We start from the raw sequence: 21,003 nt of genomic DNA on the forward strand, positions 1-21,003 counted from the left end.
AATGAAAGAATACAACCAGAGTTTTAATGTTATTCGTTGAGAAAATTGTTGTTAGTAGAGATGCACCGATCCGATACCCATATCGGATATCGACTCGAATATTGACTAATCAGCTTGATGGGATATCGGATGATTGATGCCGATCCAGGTTTCCGATCCAGTCATTTATATTTTCATACACAGCAATACGGTTACAGCGATCTAGTCACTTTTATGTTATGTTTGCAACGGAGGTTACGCACAGCAGCTAGTGATGAGCAAACAGAGCAACATGGAGTAAGTGCCGGACCGAGCCAAGTCTGCTGTTTGGCAGCGATTCAAACTTAATACGCCAGCAAGTCTGACTGCAACAGGCAGCATCTGCAATGCGGAAGTTGCGAGGGGTGTGATAAGTTTGGTAAATTCAACACCACAAACTTAAATAAGCACCATGCTAAAGATTCAGAACATGCAGAACTTTTTTAAACAATGTTTATTTCAACCCTGATAACTTCACTCCCTTGGCAAGGTACACAGTTTATTCATTCAACGGTAGTATCGGATCGGTATCGGGTTTCGGCTGATGCACTTAGCATAGGTTTTGAATTGGATTGGAAAAAACTAGATCTTGTTAGTATCTTCGATATTTTGATAGGAGAGGAAAAGAAACTAGTTTTATTTTTTGTTTTACATGGTTTTCATATAGATGCTGTAGAAACAATATAAGTCTAATAACTTGAAAGTTGGCTTGTGCTGGCAGGAAATTCTGCAGCTGTGATAATAAAAAGTAAACATACCTGAACTTCACAACACAGTAGTTTGTTACAACAATGTATAACATGATGTTTAGATTTAAAACAGAATGGTAACAAATATCCCTAGTTCTGCAGAAACAGGACAGCCTTTGCCATACAGCCACTAAATGTAGTTTGTGTCAAGTGACCGTTCTATTCTGCTTTTTATAGAGTAACACTTAACACTTCTAAAATAAGAGGATGTTGCCCTTTTGGCCTTAGTAGGCCACCAGCAGTCACTTGTTTTACAAACCTGTTCCACGTAGCGTCCGCCCAATTATACAGTCCAATTTGGCATGCTTGTTAGAGAAGGCAAAGGGTAGTAACCTTATTTTAGCCATCTGTACAGCAGTGCACAGCAACAGGTGGAAGAGGACTGAGAGCGCCGCCGTTTTGCTCCATTACAGCTGCTGAACTTTCTCTGGCATCCTCTAAAAAGGACTTACAACCATAGGAATAGTGTGAATGGTAATTTTTGCTTCTCAAGTAGAGTTTTAAAATGTATTCATTAGAGGGAAGGGTTGTATTCCTACAGTTTTCACACTGACTCTATGACACTGACTGAAAATATTCCCAAATAGACTGATTTGCTTTTCTTGTAATTACAAGAACAGTGACGTATCCTTCGTTTAGCTAGCTTACCTGGAAGTGTGTAGCATCTTTTGCCTTTAAAGGTGCTCTATGAGTAAACAATAGTTCATGCTGTCATGAACGGGCTTGTCTGCGCTTCACGCTGAAAATGTTTTGATGTATAATTATTTTTATACACTGTTTAGTGTGAAACCGTTTTTGTTTGGGTTTTACATTGTCTGGTGGTTATGTACAATAAGTGGCTAGGCAATAATTCTTTGTGGATGTTGCAGATTAGGGATGCACCTACATGAAACTCTGAGCCAATACTCATATTTACAGATATATTTGAAGATATTTTGCTACCCTTTTGACACCGTGAAACAACAACCAGACCGCTGACATTATTCTCTGCTTCAGTTAAACTACCCACAATCCTCTTGTCAATGCATCACTGGCAGTGAACAAATACCACATGGCCAATCCCCCAACTTCCTGAAACGCATACACAAACGGCAACAAGATGGAAATAAACATCAGCCCAGTTTTACCTATGGGACCGATACTGATATGTAAAAGGATGACTAAGATCCGCCGATACTGATAAAGTCGCTGCCTATTTAAAACACCGCAATGTTTCAGAGGTTTAATGTAATCACATTATTGCCGGCACCAGATTTGTAAACTGTGATGAGGTGCCAATGCTCACTAAGGTTCAATCAGTTAAGACTTAGACCCCTTTCAGTCACTGAAAGATGACATTATCGTTCCATGTATAGGTTGATTTTAATATTTCTACTCATGAGATCATTGCAGTTCAAATTATCTCGCTTCTCAATTTGATTGGCAGCAGCAGTTGTTGCTGTAAGGTCATTGCTGATTTCTTTTGTTCTTGGCAGTGTGTTAAAACACTTGTTTCCTCTAGAGTAGCAATCTGCCAGTATATTGTGTATACGCGTGTACATTGTTGTACTTGCAGCTGAGCGAGACCATTTCTTGCTCGTTTTATTAGTAAAGTAAGGACTTTGAGGTTAAGTGAGGACCTTTTTTTGGAATGAAAATCTATGGAAGTCAAGTTACGGTCCTCACTTTGTATTTTAAACAGCGATGTGCTGTGTGTGTTTTGACATTTTTACATGGTTACAAGCTTGAGGTCAGAGTTGAATAACTTTGAATAACAGAGTTAAATATCTTTTACTTGTAATTTCTTTTTACCGTGACTGTGAATGCAGAAGCTCTGTGTTTAATAAAAAAGTGGACAGCCCATAGTTTTAGTAGCTCTAGAGCAACATTTAGTAATAATGAAGTAATACCTCATTTTTTACCTCATTAGCTTCCCACATTGCTGCGAAGGAGCTTTGGCCAATGTCTTTTCATTGTTTCTTCATTTCCTTTGGGTTTGTGCGCATTTATTTATATATAGCCATCTTTATTTCACACCACATTTCCCTTCCATTTGGGCCCTAAATGGAGAACCGCAACCCTTTTGATTCTTTTCATCTTGGCCCTTCTGTTGTGGATTTGCTGCTGCGCTTGAGATAAATGTTCTGTTTCATGACCCAGTTTCATCCAAGCTACAGCTTGTGTTCAAATGGTCCTACATTTGGCTTTAGCATACTTTGGTGTACAGAGGAGTTCATTGTCAAATCAGAGAGGGAAAGGTCAACTTTGGTCATGCTGTTTTTGATGGACTAGAAGAAGACAAAATGCTCTTGTGACAACCCATACAATTAAGCGAAACTATTATTTTTCATTGTTCCCAAGAATAAATAAGCTTTCTAACCTGTGAGTGCATGGACAATATGTAAGCGATACACCTCAAATGGACGTTACACTGACAGGATCCCAATGAGTAGCAGGATGACCCCTGACAATAACTATATAAGGAAATCAAAACGTATGGGGAGAAAAAAAAGCATATTTTAAAGGGTTTAGTGCAATGAACTGTACAAACACATCAAACTAAATTATATGGTTATAGTTTTACAAACTTTGAAAATGTTGAAAAGGCATATATACCGTGTTTTTCGGACTATAAGTCGCTCCAGAATATAAGTCAGTCAAAAAATGTGTCACAAAGAGGAAAAAACTTAATATAAGTCGCATACATTTAGAAATTTATTTCATACAATCCAAGTCTAAAAACTGACATTTAATCTGGTAAGACAATTTATTCGGTTACACAGCTGCATCCACAACCGGCTGAATAATATGACACAGACCTGGGAGGCTGAATGGGCTAATTTAGCATAACAAGCCAGCAACACCAACCATGAAGGCTCCTGCCAGCACATTTCAGTGTAACGGCTCGTTACTCTGAAAATTGTCAAAGTTACGCTGAAATTAGACCGTGAGCGTAACAATGCTACGTGCTAAGCTAACAGTACGACATGAATATTTCAGAACAACATAAAGTTCACGTGTAGCATCAGCGAAGTTGTAAACCGCCCCGACATCTGACCTGTAAGCTAGCATAGCTGTTATTGGCTTCACGGACAGCCCAGTAACTAGGTTCTGTTGGGGAAACCCAGACAACATACAAACATGTGTTCTGTCTTTGCTGTTTATAAGTTAATGTTTCATTTAATTTTGAGGTGGTACAAGAGCAGCATATAGTTTTCACAAGCCTAGAGCGCCCTCTTGCGGCTACAGATGGTAATGTTTACTCCTTGGTTCATGTTGGTCAAAAGATACAGTATATTCAAGACCAGATTTTTTTTTCATACTCTGCATCTGTGTGTTAATTTGTAAATTACTGGTAAATAGGAAAATGACACAAGCTAATGTGCCATATTTTTTTATGTAAAGTTACATTTAAGGTTGAACAAAATATCTAAAATGTGGTCATATGCATTTAGGTCCTAACCTTAAACTTATATGAATGGCAGGGGGTACTTACTTTTTTTCCTCCCCAAGTCTGTTTCTGGCGTTTTCTCCTCCAGTGTAACTTACTCCCACAGTTTTCGGGAGAAGGTGAAATTCCTTCATAAAGGCTGTGGTTTCTCGTGGCAACAAGCTGCCGGCCTCCCTCTGATCCCTTCCAACAGAAAACAGCCAGAGGAAGCTCAGCATCTCAAGAGTTTGCACTTCAAGGCAGGGCTGAAGCCCTAGTTTTTGGTGTTAAATGGATTGCAATCAACGTTAAAAGAAAACTTGATCTTCTGTAATATTTTTCTTGTTTATTTTTTTTGGCTATTAAGAGATCTTAAAATACATTAACTAATAACTATGGAGGAGAAATCCAATGTCCCAATATTAAGTGTTTTTACAAGATAATGTTGAGCTCCAGTTAGGCTGTTCTTTAACTTTTAAACACGTTTCTGAGTGGAAGCAGAACAGCGGGTTTTATTTTTGCCATCATATGTAGGGCTGGGCAATTAATCACATTTGCAATATAATCGAAACTTTAAAAAACACAATTTCCAAATCGCAGAGGGCTGCAATTTTTGGTTATGTAACAATTAATGGATAAGACACATCCTTTCGGTGGTGATATGTTTAAAGTGGGTTTGCCTCCACATGGAAGGGAAGAGAATTGTAGCAATGAGCTAATCTAGTTTCAGAGTTTATATAATCATACTTTTTTTTTTTTTTTTACCATAAAGTTTAAGGAACCTCACCATAGCATTAAGTACAGGTCAAACTGTTTAATACACAGACTTGTTTGCTGGTTGCACTTTGCACTTTATGTTCAACAAGGATTGATGTCCAACTCGATTAAAAGCTATTCTCTTGAATAATAATATTCTGATAAATAAAAACAGTTAAATGTCTTTTGTTTAAATAGTCCTTGTTTACAACCATCTTAATAGGGCTTTTTTTTTTTTTTGTTGGTTGTGGTTAATGCAGAGAAAAGTCTAAATTATTTCACAATCACAATTATGGTTGAAATACATCACAATTTAGATTTTTGGCAAAAATGTACAGCCCTAATGTTTGAGCAGCAGTAACTGTTGAACCAACTACGGGCCTTGGGGGTGAAGAGTAGAGCTTACATGCACTGACATCCAGTGTGTCTGGTTAAACCTGCCTCAGACAGAGGAGTTACTAAAACAGCCGAGAATGTGTCCATATTTTGTCTATATTTGTCCATATTTGTAAATGTAAATCTTATCTTTGAATGCAGAATGTGTGGTAACTAGACACTTTTTAAGAGAAAATGCAGAAACTTTAAAGTGTTAAGTTTTTATTATTTTTTTTCTTACAATTTTAAAGATTTAAAAAAAAAAAAAAACATTTTCTGGGAGGGAGTGGTGGTTTAGTGGTTAAAGCTGCGCTCTTGGGTTCTGAGAAGCCTGCAAGGACCCAGTTTGATCCCCGCAGGCTGCCACCATGGACCCTTAGCCCCAGATTGCCAGGTGCCACTCAGTGTGGCAGCCCATTGCTCCCTAAGGGATGGATTAAACACAGAGACAAGATTACCCCTATGTGGGACTATAAAGGGAAAACTTTTTGTTCAGTTTGTTTTCTCTGAAAGCTTTCAAAAATAAGATCATGTCACAGTTTTTTATTTTCAAGTTACCATTACAGCACTGTCTTTCTTCTACATAGCAATGTGTTCATTTGCTTGGACAGTTTCACCACCTGACACTTTTGGAGGTTGGATGTGTCAAGAGGCAAAAATACTAACATTTTTGTTTATTATAGTAAAACTGTATTGAAACTAAATAGTTTGTGGTAGAGAGTATAATTACGCAAATGTTTACATAAACAAATTAAATAGCTTAAAATGAATTGCATGAAATTACATTGCTTAAAAGAGGACATGATAAATTCAGAAAGTAATCTGCCTCCCATGTCAATGACCCAAATGATAATGTGTTTGGTTGACTGTATAAAGTTCTTCTCGTATCTTGGAAGCACCAAGAGTCAAATGCTTCTTGGCCTGATGACCTGGCAGCCCCCCCCCCCCCCCCCCCCCCCCTCCCATATGTTGTGTCAAGTCACCATAGATCACGACGGGGCTCACTTTACCCATTCTCCGTAGCGGTGTGCCTTTAATGCAGTTTGTGGTGTGAGATTTCAGCTGGTGTGTAGGTGGTTTCCAGTCCGTTGACAGCTAACTATGCTCCCCCAGACCTGCTGGAATATGAGCCGGATCACCTCTGTTAAACAACCATTAGGTCACTAAGTGGGACGCTTCTGACAGCTTAGCATGTTTAACAGAGTCGGCCCAATCTGTTAATCACTGAAAAAACCCAACATGCTAGTAGGTGAGGTAAGGAGCTCCCCAGTGCTTTCACTAGTTGGACCTAGTTAGCTTGTGTTGCTGTTTTTGTAGCTGTAGCTGTACCTTGAGGGTTCTAAATTATTTACTAGACCACCAGCTGTCGTGTTGAATACAGATACGAAGGCGCTCTTTAAACAACACCTCTCTGGTAAACACAAAGCCTTTTCCTTGAACATGATAAACCTGCATTCTGCCCATCACTCGTTCTTTGTCTTGTCTAGGTTTATCCAATATGCCGCGCTGCCACACACCTACATCTCAGGCATTAGACGGTGTTTGCAGCGATTTACAACCACAGCGGATCAATATTAACAGCTCCCCACTGTACAGGTCCTGCCAGGTTTGTCAGTCTGAAATGACTCACGCTTCACACCAAGCACCGCATGTGCTGCTATTAATATCCCCAGTGAAAGTGTCTCTCTTGTATTTATGTTTTGATTTTGTTTCCACTAAAGACACTTAACCCACAATAGGTTTCAGTGTGAAAAATCCACCCCACTTGATTTGGAAAGCACCCTCCATACTGATTTATGTGACGGTGTTTTACAAAACTAAAAACAGAAACAAACTAAGTTAAAAAAAAAAAAAAAAAAAAACGTATTTCAACAAGGGTTAACCCTCCTTCCAAAACAGGCTGTGTCAGTTTAGGCCGGACCTGAGCAGAGATTTTAAAGTGGAAACGGCATAATTTCTCCTGGCAATTATTAACGAGTACACGCTGAAGAATGAAAGGTGAAATTATGTGTAAGACTAAGCAAAGACATTAACTAGATATAATTAAATAAAAATGTGTGTGCGTATATTCTAAAACTCATAAAATGAACAGCAATAAGAATAGTAAAACATATGTTTTAATGTGGTTTTAAGTGGTGAAACCCAGAAGATTTTAAAGGTTTCTCACCCCGCATGGTAAGAAACCTCTCAGTCAGCTATAGCAGCTTTAGTTTATTCTGTTCCTTGAAAGCTGAGCCCAACTTTTGCATCATCAGCCCCCCTGTGGGTTTAATCAGACAATGGCCCGAGGCGTCTGCCATTTACAGCCAACTACCTGCTGCACGCCTCCTCCTTTGGACGCGCCGTGGGCCGGCTGGCCGGGTCGAACCCGATACGGCCAGGCGAAACACATCGCGGACCATCAGATACCTTTTTGATTCATGTGGCCTCTTTCACTCCCTTTGTACCGCCCCTGCCTCCCTTGTCTCGTTTACTGCGCGTCACCATTTGATACAAAGAGTCGCGTCTCTTATCGCGCCGTGCTGAAGTCATCTCCTGCACTGTCACAGCTGGCACAACTGTGCCATTATCTGCCCCTGAGCCCCGCATACACACGCGGTAATACAATAACGATTGTTCCTGTTTCCTGACAGCGCTGTTGTTCTGCAGGGCTGCTGAATGAGATATGTTGCAGTTTCCACTGGTCATAGATTGCGCGCACAGAAACTCGCATATATAGGCACACATACACGCACAATGGAATGATGTTGTTGTTTTTGTTTTCGTTTTGGTTGTAGTGACTGCTTTCTGTGCCGGGTTTGACACAAACGCATCGGTGCTTGCGGTGAACACACAAGCAGCCGACCGAACTCTCTGGCCTCATTCCGCTCTTATTGATGTGTGTCTGTCAGTGAAAGAGGCACCGGACAAAGAGCAGCGATGGGTCTGTGTGGGGCTCGCAGGAAACAAAGAGACGCCTATCCCACGCCAGCTTGCAGACTCTTCTGGAAACACTGCTCTGGCTTGTTTAGGCTGCATCCATATTTTCAGCTAACTGGCTGTATATTCAGCAAATACCAGCAGCATGTTTTCTAAAGGGTCACAGAGACCAGGCCACACTGACCTCTGTGTTGGGTTGTCCATGGCCAGTTGGTTCGGTTTATTTTTTCCTTTTCGTGTTTTTGTACCTCGACAAAAGATGCATTTTATAGAACTGACAAGAAAAAGGCCAGCATTGTGCTTGAGATGAAGTTGACATGCAAAAATCTGAGGGTAATCTGTTTTTACATTTTACCTGGACACAAAAGGTCTTCCTCACTTGTTCTCTCTTCGAACTCCACCAGTAGCTTAATGTCCCGTTTTAATTTGTTTTTAATTCAGCAAATTATTTTGCCTGAAGAGAAAGCTGATGGATATTTCTATATTTCCATTTCTATTATTTCTAGATTAAAAAGAACAAAACTGAGTCAAGTCTTTGTTTTCCCCCTCAATAGACAGTGCCTTGCAAAAGCATTCAAACCCCTAGAACTTGTTCACATTTTCTCACATTGCAACCACAGATCTCGATGTATTTAATGGCTATTTTATATGTTTGACCAACACAAAATAATGCATAATTGTAAAGTAGAATTTAAATGATACATGGTTCTTGAGATAGTTTATGAACGAAAATCTAAAATCTGGTATGCACTCAGCTTTCCTGAGCCAATGCCTTGTAGAACCGATTTGCTTTGCAAGATTTTTTTGGGTAATGCGTCTTAGCTTTGTACATCAACAGACGGAAATGTATGGCCAGCCTTATTTGCCAGATAGTTTAAATGCAGTCGGATTGAATGAGGTGGGTGTGTTAATATCTATTTTTAAGAGTATCTGCAGATTCTGCTTTTTGGTTTAAGTCTGAAGGCTAGAACACCTTGAGGATTCTTACACCGTGAGAAAAGTTCTCTGGTCTGATCAGAAAAAGATTGAACTATTTGGCATGAATGCCAGGCGTGATTAGGAGGAAACTAGGCACCGCCTGGTTTGGGGATGTTTTTCAGCTGCAGGAACCGGGAGATTAGTAACGATAGAGGGAAAGATGAATGCTATACACAAATTCTTCTCCAGAGCGCTCTTGCCCTCCGACTGGGTCGACGGTCCATCTTTTAGCAGAACAATGACCCCGAGCATACAGCCAATGTATGTACATATGTATGTATGTGACCTCAGGACAATGTCTTGAGTGACCCGTGCTTGAAACCGACTGAAGATCTCTTGAGAGACCAGAAACTGGCTGAGCACTGACGTTTCTCATCCAACTTGATGAAGCTGCAGGGTTCTGTGCTTAGCATGTGGCATCATATTCAAGGAGCCTTGGGGCTTTAATTGCTCCCAGAGAAGTGTCAACCAAGTACTGAAGAAAATGGTTTAAATACTTATAATAATGTGATTTGATTGTTTATTATTTCTATTAAATTTGCAAAGATCTAAGAAAAACGTTGGTCATTATTAGATGTTGTTTGTAGAGTTTTGAGGGAAGAAATTAACCCCTTTTTTTTTTTTTTGGAATAAGTCTTTAACATGACAAAATGTGCGAAGAGTAAAGCCCTGTGAATGCTTTCTGAATTCACGGTTCCAAAGCTAGAACTTTTCTTCTTTTTTCTCGCTGTGCCCGACCAAAGAGGTTGACTGCTGCGAAACTGTCTGCTGAGTGTTTACTGGAATGAGATTTTGAGCTATGGACAGTGACGCGTTTGTGTTTGTTGGAATGATTAACTTGGGATAATACAGCTCCAGGTTGGAGGTTGCTGGTGTGGCCATTAGTGATTTACCTTTGGCGCTGTTGTGAAATTTCTCAGAACACTGTCTCTTTATTAGGAGATGTAGTTTGTTACTGTGCTCTGTCCATAGAAAAAGGTATAGTATTCCACATTTCTAGCGTTTATAAACATACGAACAGAATCCTGATTCCGATGCAGAACAAGAGCTGATGCGACGTTGTCAGCTGTGCCTTTTTCATTAGTCAGTCCCTGGTAGGCCGTAAGATTGTCATGAGATGACAGTTTGGTTCAGAAAAGGACACTTGTCATCTAAAACCCATCTGGTGTTTTTTCAGTTGCATCATCAATTTGTCAAGGTGGATCACTTAAGACTTGCTTAAACTGAACAAAGGTTTCTATACATGCACACAAAGTCTGACAATGAGTTCTAGTGGCTAAAGTCTCCCAAAAGAGGATTATGTTTATATACAAAAGCATGGGCAATCGAGAAAACATCCAATCCAACGCAGGGATCAGCCTGGGGATGAGGGAGGGGATTTACTATAACAGAGGGGGAGTGTTGGGTTCTGCTGTCGGGACAGGACATCAGGTTCAGCTGCAGCTGTGGGACAGGATTAACTTGGGTTTAGCTCTTGACTCATCAACTCTGAGACAACAGCAGGGTGTTGAATCATTATGAATCACTGTTCAATGTCACCCTACCAGTTAATGGGTGGCATAGCTACACACGGGTCTGTGACTAAGACAGGGGTCACAATATTATACTGCAGGTTTATTAAACTCCATCAGGTAATGTACACCAGCATTTTTTTATGGACAAAACAAACGTGCATCATCAATGTTTCTTCATCATTAACGTTATTGCTCAGAAAAAGCAACATAATACAGTGTGGAGTTTATGGAGGCAGCTCATAAAAGGCAGTAGTGGAAAATGTAATTACTTTTAGCCATTAAATCCTGAATAGTAAACATTAAAATTAATGTAATAAAATGTGCTTATTTCTATGTATTGTTGTTGTTGTTATTGTTAATAATAATAATAACACATATTTACAAAATGCAGATAAAACACAGCATAAAAGTGGTAAGATAAAAACAGGACAAGGTTATTATAATTATTGTACATGACACAGTCTCATAATTTGTCAAATATTAGCATGAACAATACATTTTTATTTGCATCAAATTCTTTTTTTATATGACACATTTTTTTTTAAGTTTATTTCTTGGATTAAAATTTCTTTAGCTCAATCCTTAATGCCATTGCTACATTTAGTAACATTTGATTCAGGGATTAGGGATTCATCTATGCATAATCATTAATTATACATAAAGTAAGGATTATTAATTACAAGTAAATGGTAATTAACACAAGTACACATTAATTTTGCTACCTGTTGGCACTAACAGAAATAAAGCTTACTACTGTATAGGATTATTAAAGGTTTATGTTTTTTAAGTGAAGTTTGTTGGTCTCTCGTGAGTTGAAAGAAATGGGCTTTACGGCTTAATTTAGGGTTTCAGTATCTAACACTAAACCAGAGAGCAGGACTAAAAGGAGGTTAAATTTGAGAGCCACCATGAGAATCGGCATGACAGAACAGGAGAAAGGGAATTGGCTAATTTGTGTTTCTGAATCAACCTGTTGGCTGATTCACAGCCACATTCTGGAACAACAGGTAGCCAAATGTGACACTAAGGAAAAGCTCTTAAAGTAACTAGAGATGATCAACACATCCAAGAATGTGGAAGAAAACCTAGCAAAGCTGTTTTCAGGAACACCACACAAACTTTAGACAGATGTAGCAAAGCGAGCGATGCAAACAAAAACATTTATCCAGATCAAATTTAGAAAGGATGATCACTCTTTAGTCTGAGCTGGCTGGGCTGAATTTCTTTGCTCTGTATTTCTCTGCAAGTATCAAAAGTCAGCTGTCTCAAGAGCCGTCATGAGGGAGTGTTCAGCCAATCAGGGGTGGACTTGTGAAAATGTGACAGATGGGGTCATATTAGACAGCTAATAATAAAAATGTATTAAATTCTTCAGAACCTTCTTTAGACAAGAGGGATAGATCAAAAATGTAATGTTTGCCATGGTAGATAAAACTATCTCCTGACTGCAGCTGTTTTCTTGCTCAACGTTTCAAAGATGTAATCTGTTAGGGGGCAAGTCAGTTCACATCCAGGGTTTAAAACAACCCAGTTAACGCAACTCTTCATGCAACATTTTGAAAGTTTATTACTGTATTTCTAAACGATATGAGAAATATGTTTTCAATAATTATTTTGAACACCCTAAAGGTCATACAAATTGTTTGGAAGATTCATGGATGTAGTTGGTTTAGGAAAAGAAGTTACTTTAGCTAAATTTAAAAGGTCCCTCAAGGATGTGGTTAAAGGTATACTATGCAACTGGGGTTGATTTTCCAGCGAGGCTTCCCCCAGAGGGCGAAAGTAAAGTCGTAAAGATGCTCAGCTGTTCTGGTTTCTCCGTCAAGCCAGGCGCGGTTGTTTTGAGTTTAGCAGACAGGCGAACGCAACAACAAGTCGAAAAAACGGCAGTACAAACAATGACTAACACAGTGAAAGTATGAACATCAGGGTTTCCCGCAGCGCTATCTTGGCAAGGCGGCTGCCTCGCTAAACTCACGCTGCCGCCTCGCCAACATTAAAATAAATAAATAAATAAATAATAATAATAATAATAAAAACTATATGCTTACATGTTTATTTGACGTTAACACGCGGTTCAATTGCAAGTACGGTATTTCCCCCACAGACCACCAGGGCGGCCGAGAAAACCTTTGTTCGACCTGAAATGACTCATTTAATCATCCAAAACGGTATGGAACACATTAATGAACTGAAAAATGTTGCATAGTATGCCTTTAAGGAACTTGGTCAAAGCATGTCTTGTCAGTGGTTGGTCAGATCTACTGCATGTGTTCATGCTCACTATAGAGGTTTTAAATCTAAATACTTTTGACAGAAAAAGTTGCCCTGGAGATAACATCGTCGCAAGTTTGCCCTGACGTCAGATCAGGCAGTGCCTCAGAGGAATTGCAGAAACCCACTCATCAACATCACAGATTAAAATTGAAGAATCAAAGTGCAAAAAATGACAAATCACACTTCAGGCCAAGTTTTTAAAAATAACCCTGCAGACATCATGCAGAAGAATTAACGCTGCAATCAATGTTACAAAGGCAACTGGTCTAACAGTTGTGGTCTCTTAAGGCTGCTTCCTAAGGAAGATGGCACCTTTTTTGTAAAGTGTCTTTCTTTTCACTCAAATTCAGGAAGGTGAACTGTTCTTGGTGTTAGGGAGACTGCACAGTTGAGTGTTTCTTTGGCGGACACCCTTCTCTTTTGATAATGCTACCATATCCTACACTCATTTGAGTGTAGGAAATGAGCTCCTTAAGCACTGCAAATAGTTTTTCAACATAACATTTACCAATTGACTTATTATTCTGCACTCCTGCTGGACTCATCTGTGCATGGACATAACCTCTGTGGAGTGTCATGCGGTGTCCAGAATTTGTAAACCGTGCTTGCTCTTTTGACTTTCTAAAGCTGTTCTTGACCAGTTTGAGAAATTTGACCGTGGCATGTTGATTTCCTGCTGAAGGAAGCCGTTGGCATCTGGGAATAGCACTAGGAAGTGCCCTTGTTTTAGAGCAATGCGATAAGAAATTCCTTTATTGTCCCACAATGGGGAAACTTGGCCGTGACTCTGGCAGACACAGACAGTTTCACACAGTTTATAGTAATTAAAAAAAGTAATCTAATCTGAAGTTAGTTTTAAAGCAACAGAGGATGAATCTTTTCAGACATGCTAAGAAATAAGGGTAAAATAAATTCCAGAGTAAATATTGCATAATTATTGATACCGTGGCATACTCTATTCAAATCAAACAGTATGGGGGGGTTCCAGCCTATCTATTGAACCATATGCGATAATATACAATATGCATCATAGTACAGCAGCATTTGAACTGGCTAAGGCATGTGCAAGTATACCTTAGCATCTAAGAGATGGTATAAATGACTTATGATCAGATCAGAACAATTGGCATGTTGTAGACAGTTATTGAGTCAGTTGTGAGCAGCAGAGATTATAACGTATAACAGAAGCTGAGAGGAACGATCTGCTGAAGCGCTCCTTTGAACATCTGGGATGCAGAAGCCTGTCACTGAAAGAAGAAATGACAAATAAATAAAAAGAAATAAACATCAGTATTGCCAGACAGGCAGAAATGTTCAATCTTGTTGAAAGAAATTGACTAATTTATAATGGAGCTATTCCAGATTTGCTTGTTGAAACAGATCATTCCCTCTCAGCACCCTTTACTTCACCTGCTGGAGCCTGTAAAATACAAAAAATGCTTAAACACATTTGATAATTTTAGTAAAATAAGTTCTCAGTTCACTCCAATATATATATTATCTGATATGTAATTCTTCAGTCTACACCAAGTACATTTATTATTGGATGTAAAGTCACCAATAAATGAAAATATTTCATAGTAATTTTATTTCTCCTCTATTTTTTACATTTTTTGAAACAAATTTTCTACTGTAAATCACCAGAAAATTAGTCTGAAGTTTTATTATTCTATCTTTTATGCTGTTGGTCAGAGACTGAATTAACCTACAAACTGTTTGATCTTGACTTCTGTGAAGAAAAAATATCTTGAGGTTAATTATTGCTTCAACAATTGGAATGTTATATGAAACTATTCTGTTTATAGATATTTTTCATCTTTATTCTTAATTCATGTCTCCCTCAGGTCCTTGAGAAGAGTGAAGCATAAAAGGATGACAGCTGGGCTGATGGTAGGTGGGTTTTTCCTCAGTTTTATTCCCCCTTTCTGCTCCTTCTGCTCTTATCAGGCCATCTTTGCTTGGGTTCATGGTCAAATAGGCGGATCAGATACTCAGAAAACCAGCATTGATGTTGATTCATTGGATTTGTTGCAGACAAGAGAAACAAATTTCAGCTTTAGGCCTTGCAGATTAGTATAGCATCTAGTGTTTGTTGTCTTTTTTTTTTTTTATATTTTTAGCTTATTCTTACCTGCTTTCTAAGAGAGCATGTCACACTGCTTAATGCATTTGTTTCACTTCCCTACTTAAATCCATTTTTCTAAGATTATTTGTATGTGTATGAGAAGGGAACGTGTATTTCAATGCTGAAGGAGTGCAATTATTTGCATAAAATGGGTCTCAAGTTCAGGGAAAATTAAGAGCGCTGAATCAAGGATACATTTAAGTCTCTCATCACCTGTCTCCTTTTTGTGTGCTAGACCATCAAGGCTGCTTGTTCCTGAGTCAAAGATGCATGCTACCAATTTGGATCCATCCCACTGAAGGCGCCTGAGCTGATCCCATCCTGCATCTCAGTCCCATGTCTGATCCTACTGTCCTGCCATTCCCTATTCTTCCTTCCGGGTCATTGCCCCTCACCATGCCTTACAGATAGAGAGCGAGGCGAAAGCAGACCGTGGAATTAGACGATACATCTCTGCTATTTATTTGGTTTCAGCAGGGCTGTATCCAGCAGGGGGGAAAACAGTCAAAGCGAGCTGGAAGAGATGGGCCCAAGTTCAAATTCTGCAGCTAGTGGAGCAACAGAGGGCTCACAAGGCCCAGGGCTGAGGAGGGCCTCATCTCAGTCTATACAGCCTTCTTTGAATAAGATGAGCCAAAGCGCCAAGGAGAGCATGGGGGTATTTGGTCAGGGATTGAAACAACTTTTCCAAAATCCACGTAAACGCCTCTCCCTCTCTCGCTCCACCATCCCTTCATCATCCTCCTCCTCATCCTCCTCAGTGGTGTCAGCAGGCGGCACCTCCCACTCCTCTCCCCAGGACGTTTTGGGGTCCTGCACTTCTGACTCTGATCGGCTGTCTGCTCCTGTGGTTTCTTCTGCAGCTGGACAGGGCTCGGCCGCTGCAGGCATGATCAAGCGTGGGACCAGCCTGCAGAGCCGGCGCACCAAGGGGTCCGGGTCTGGGAGCGGAGACCGGGACCCCCTTCTGAGAAGCAGCCCTCAGCCTCCACAGCGACGCAACACCCACGACCCACAGCAGCACGTTAGCCGCCCGCGCTCCTCGTCCACCACCGACACCACGCCCAGCAGCCCGGCGCCTGCTCCAGCCGTCGGGGATGCGGTGCTGTCGTCTGGGTACCAGTCTACAGAGGAGACAGACCGAGTAAGTGACAGCAGCCATTAATCATCACCCCAGCGCGGGTCCATCAATGTGTCCCTCCTTCCCTTTTTACTGGTGCCAAGCTTGTTGGCAGTGAGCTGTCAGTGAAATGCCGAAGTTCACCTTGCTGCTGATGTACAAGAATTTCCCTGCTGTTTTAGCTGAAAAATGGTGCCCATGCATTTGTTATTTTTATGATAGATAGATAGATAGATAGATAGATAGATAGATAGATAGATAGATAGATAGATAGATAGATAAATAAATAGATAGATAGCACAGTAACCAGCCTGGAAAATAATTCATCGTGTCCAGACACTTTAGTTTTGCCACGGTTTTTTGCAAATACAACAACAAAAGAAAAAAAATAGCATGGTAATCTATCCCATCGTATCTCTTTAAAGCTAGGTTTGACTTCAGAGTGTTTATTTTGTTTTGGAATAGATCCATTGTAGCATGATGTGGTGGAGATCTGAATCAACCGGTTTCCCTCCGGTTGGCGAAGGAGCTTACTTCCTCTGTCGAACTTTAGTCTGAAGTTTGTAGAACTGTGAATGTAATGTACAGGTACATTAGATTAAAATATTGTGTAAACATGCAATACTGTTTACCAGTCATCTCAGAACTCCCATATATTATATAGAATCATTACACATTGAGTGATATATTCCAAGCCTTTGAATTTTGGGTTTTCATTCTGTAAAACATGATCTTCAAAATTACAAAAAAACAGTGACTCAGAAAATGAGAATATTGTAAAAAATGTAATTATGGGAAACTCGTGTCGTCACACCCTTATCAGCTAATTAACTCAAAACACCTGCAAAGGCTTTAAATGGTCTTTAACTTTGGGTCAGCAGGCTACACAATAATAGGGAAGACTGTAAAATGGTCATTATAAAATAACCGTTTCACTTTCTGAAATAACTGGCAAAAAATATTGCCCTTTCACGCAATATTCTCTGTTTTTGAGATGTACCTGTAAGCGATAAAAGTGCCAAGATGTTCTGCGCATGGGTCACACAGATTTATTAAAGACCATACATTATAGCTTTTCAACTGTGGCCAGGCTTGCAGCTCACAATAGTTGTATTTGTTGAGTGAAAAGCATGAGGCACAAAGCAGCTGAGAACGCAGCTGAAACTTGCCAAAGAGGGAAGGTGTTATGTTTGGAGCGCCAGATCCAGGCATCGACGCCAACCCAAGATAAAAGTAGAAATGGCAAAGCTCCTGCTTGAACACAAGTTTCTAAAGTAAAAAAAAATGTTTTATTTATCCTGTTTAGAGAAGAAAGCCAGGAGGTTTGTTGTGTGAGAGCATTAGCTTAGCTTTTTAACAAACTGGCTCCACATGCAGGAATTTAAAAACCCTCTGTGCCAAGCCCAGTCTGCCTGTAACTCACCACAGTAGCAACTGACCACTTGTTACAAAAACTGTTATTGGAAGCACTGAAAGTCTGCCAGCGTTGTGGCCAAGACAGTATTCTTTCCGCTTCAGTCTAATTAACATTGTTACCCTTGATACTATAAGAACCTTTTTTTTTAATTAGCGAGCCGTTCAGTGGTAATGTGCGTCCCTTTTATGCTTCATTTAATTGGCCTGTTGTACTTGTGTGATTTTTAACTGGATACAGTAACCTTGCTGTCTGACTAACTGTGAATGCCTGTTTATAGTTTGTCACAACATGTCATTTGACCCTAAGGAAATCTCTTTAAACTAGTTCTACACATGTTGTGGTTGGAAAGGGATATTAAAATACTGCTGCACTACAAGCCTCCTAAAGAGGCTTTAGAGCACAATTTATTACAGGGGAATATTTTTACTTGTTTACCTTCATAGTTCTGTTTAGTTGTGGTTCTAACTCAACATGAAACCTCTACCTTAAATCCATGAGATCCATAATGTAGCATCCGTCTGTGGCGATCTGTTGCTCTTTGTGTTCTTGCCACGTCGCCTGAATGTGTCTGTAGCTACATATTATAGCTTTGTGCGTCTGTGAGTTGCAAGAATATTTGCAAGTTTGTTATAACATCCATTTTGAAAACTACCATCAAATCTCTGTGCAGTCCGTCTCCCCCAGTTTTATAAATGCAGTAGACACTGATTTATAGAATCAAATCCAACCTTCCCTCTAGCTTGATGGGTCGTGTCTAGAATCAGACTGCAGGCAGAGTGTTATTTCAACATGATGCAATAAAGCAGTGGGTACAACACTAACCGGCCTAACCAGGCTGCTCTAGAGAAGGTCTTAAAAAGAGGAGCGTATTCAGAGCTTCAGCTGCTTGTCTAGATACAAAACAAAGTCATAGAAACCTGCTAATCCCATCTGTGATCTCTCCATAGAATGTCTTCAATTCATGATTATTTGAATATTACTCATTACAAGTATTTTATGCATTACGTGTTATTAATCTTATGTTGTTTTTGATATTCTTTAGTAACCTGGTTCAAGGATGTAGCTGAAATTGAACTAGCTGCTCAACATTTGGCCAAATTTGGATTCCAAATAACTATCACTTGATTTTAATTTATAGACAAGCCCTCTCATTTCTCAAACTATAACACCTTCTGTGTCCTGTAAAGTAGTGAGGTCAAGGGTCAACAAGGTGAACAAAAAACAGCCTCAGTCAACGGTTCCAGCTTCTTCTGATGACTTTTATTTGTTTCTTATGACTCTGAGCTTCCAAAAATTCAATGTTTTTATAGCCAAGGTAACACACCTGCACTTGAGTGGACCAAGCCACAATTAAACAGGGGAGAAAAAAACAAAAACAAAAGCTAAACAAAAAAACAAGAATAAAATTATTAATCTAAATTACAAACTCCTCTACATAATGAAATGGTCTGCAAAACAAACCATGTAATACAAGATAACTCAAAAGTTACTTTGAAGAAAAACAGACAAATAATTTATTAAAAAGAAAACCCTCTAATTGGTAGAACCCAGCAAGGCAATCGATGATATCATCCAGACATTTAAGCAGGAAATGCGGGGCCGGCCCCTCCCACACTCCTGACCTGCTGCAGATCTACAAGGGACAAACAATGTTGAGTAAAAAGGAAAACAAATACCACGAATATACTTTGAAACCAAATAAACAAGTTCAACCAATAATCCACAAGTAGTAGCTTTAACCAAAACATAGAAATGGATGGAAACTGCAACATAATACTAACACAAACAAATCTGGGATAGTAAGTGAAGCAAAGTTGCAAACTAATGTTTAAATTTAAGCATTGTGACCAGCTACAGAAAGTAAATGAATCAGAAATAAGAATAAGGGACAAGTGGTGAACACAAACTGAACCACTTTGTCATATGTCCTAACATCAAAGAGCCTTTATGCTACGGATATCTTGTGTATAAAGGCTGATGTGACTGATAAAGTGACGAGAAGTCAACAACTTGAAACCTTCGGCAACTTGTTCAGGATTCAGTATGGATCCAGCAATACATCGAGTTGAATAGTTAATCCCACAGCAGTCTAAATTGGATATTATTTATTTCTTCTCCACTGCTCCCCCAGACATTGGGACCTCGACATCCAGATGAAGTCCAAAATTCACTATGATGTGAAAAAAGGACTTTGGACCACTGAGTGACAGTGCAGTCTTTTTTCTCACTGACATTATCCCTGGTTCAGAGGTTGTGTCCTGTCTCTTGAATACATTCATGAAACTTCCCCAAACTCTTGAAGGGGATTGTCTGTGATTACCCTCTTGTCCCCATTTTCTTCCACACATTTTCCTTCCACTCAATTTTCCATTATACTTGAATATAGCATTCCACCTACTTGTTAAAGATGCCGTAAAACTGTCTGTCCATGAATGTGTGGGCCATTTTTGTATTGTGTCTTTTTTCTATTTTATTTATTTACATTTTCTGGTCTTGTATGATATTCAGATCTCTGAGAAACAATTTTTTATTCATTGTTTTGCTTAAATCAAATCCTTTATGAACTGAATTGTTGAAAAGAATCAACATTTCAATGAAATCTACTTTTTTGGAGACGCTCTTCTTGTATTCCAGACGACATTAGTTACCCCTGCCTGCCACCAGAGGTCACTGTCGCATCAGCTAATCTGCTCTGAGGAGGCAGAGATCTGGTTCATGTGAAGCTGATATTTTGCACTATGAGCTCATCCTGGGTTAATATAATGACCTTACTATTAAAGTACAACTGGTATCTTCCAGTCCAGTCGTGTCTGCCAAATCCCAATGATCGGTGTTTTGTGTTAAGTTGCCGCTTTAGGTGCCTATATTTGATAACGTTCCTGTCCTGTGTGAGTGACCTCGCCTTAAAGGAGAGCAGACATGTGAGCTGTAGAGGAGCGAACAGAACCGGCTCCCTCATTTGCAGCCAACATCACAGCCCTGCCTTAGCGTAGCAACATAGCAATGCCATTAGGGTAATCCAGGCTGTCATTGTGACCACCCTTAAAACTGCAGCATGATGTATACTCTACTTTTTGTTTCCATGGTAACGGGGTAGCTGACCTTGGAATGTGACATCCTGCTGTTGGCGGAGGTTGAAGGTTCAAGGCTCTTTCTTTTTTTTTTTTTTAAGTTGTTTATCAGGAATATTCAGGCAGTGATCAATTTCTTTCTCTTTTCTTCTCCTCTTTCCTTCCTTTCCTTTATTTTCCCCCCACTGTGCTTCCTTTGACCCTCTGCTTTCCTCTCTTCCCTTCACTGTCCCCCCCCCCCCCCCTCCCTCAATCCCTGGAGAGAGCTATTGCAA

General features: G+C 39.7%; 1 protein-coding gene across 7 annotated transcripts in view; it reads left to right on the plus strand.

The window, feature by feature from the left end:
* tmcc1a (transmembrane and coiled-coil domain family 1a) overlaps window positions 1–21,003 on the plus strand; it is a 63,059-nt gene that overhangs the window by 2,119 nt on the left and 39,937 nt on the right. For 2 of the 7 annotated variants that reach the window (XM_021317241.2, XM_012863866.3), the window contains 2 exons: window positions 14,840–14,889; window positions 15,356–16,264. In XM_021317241.2, the coding sequence (XP_021172916.1) occupies window positions 15,644–16,264 (621 nt within the window). In that variant the 5' untranslated portion in view covers window positions 14,840–14,889; window positions 15,356–15,643. The remainder of the gene's footprint in view (window positions 1–14,839; window positions 14,890–15,355; window positions 16,265–21,003) is intronic. The other 5 variants (XM_021317249.2, XM_021317251.2, XM_021317236.2 and 2 more) reach the window with 3 other exon arrangements.

The sequence above is a fragment of the Fundulus heteroclitus genome, chromosome 1 (assembly GCF_011125445.2).
Source record: "Fundulus heteroclitus isolate FHET01 chromosome 1, MU-UCD_Fhet_4.1, whole genome shotgun sequence".
In the NCBI taxonomy this organism is placed as follows: Eukaryota; Metazoa; Chordata; class Actinopteri; order Cyprinodontiformes; family Fundulidae; genus Fundulus; species Fundulus heteroclitus.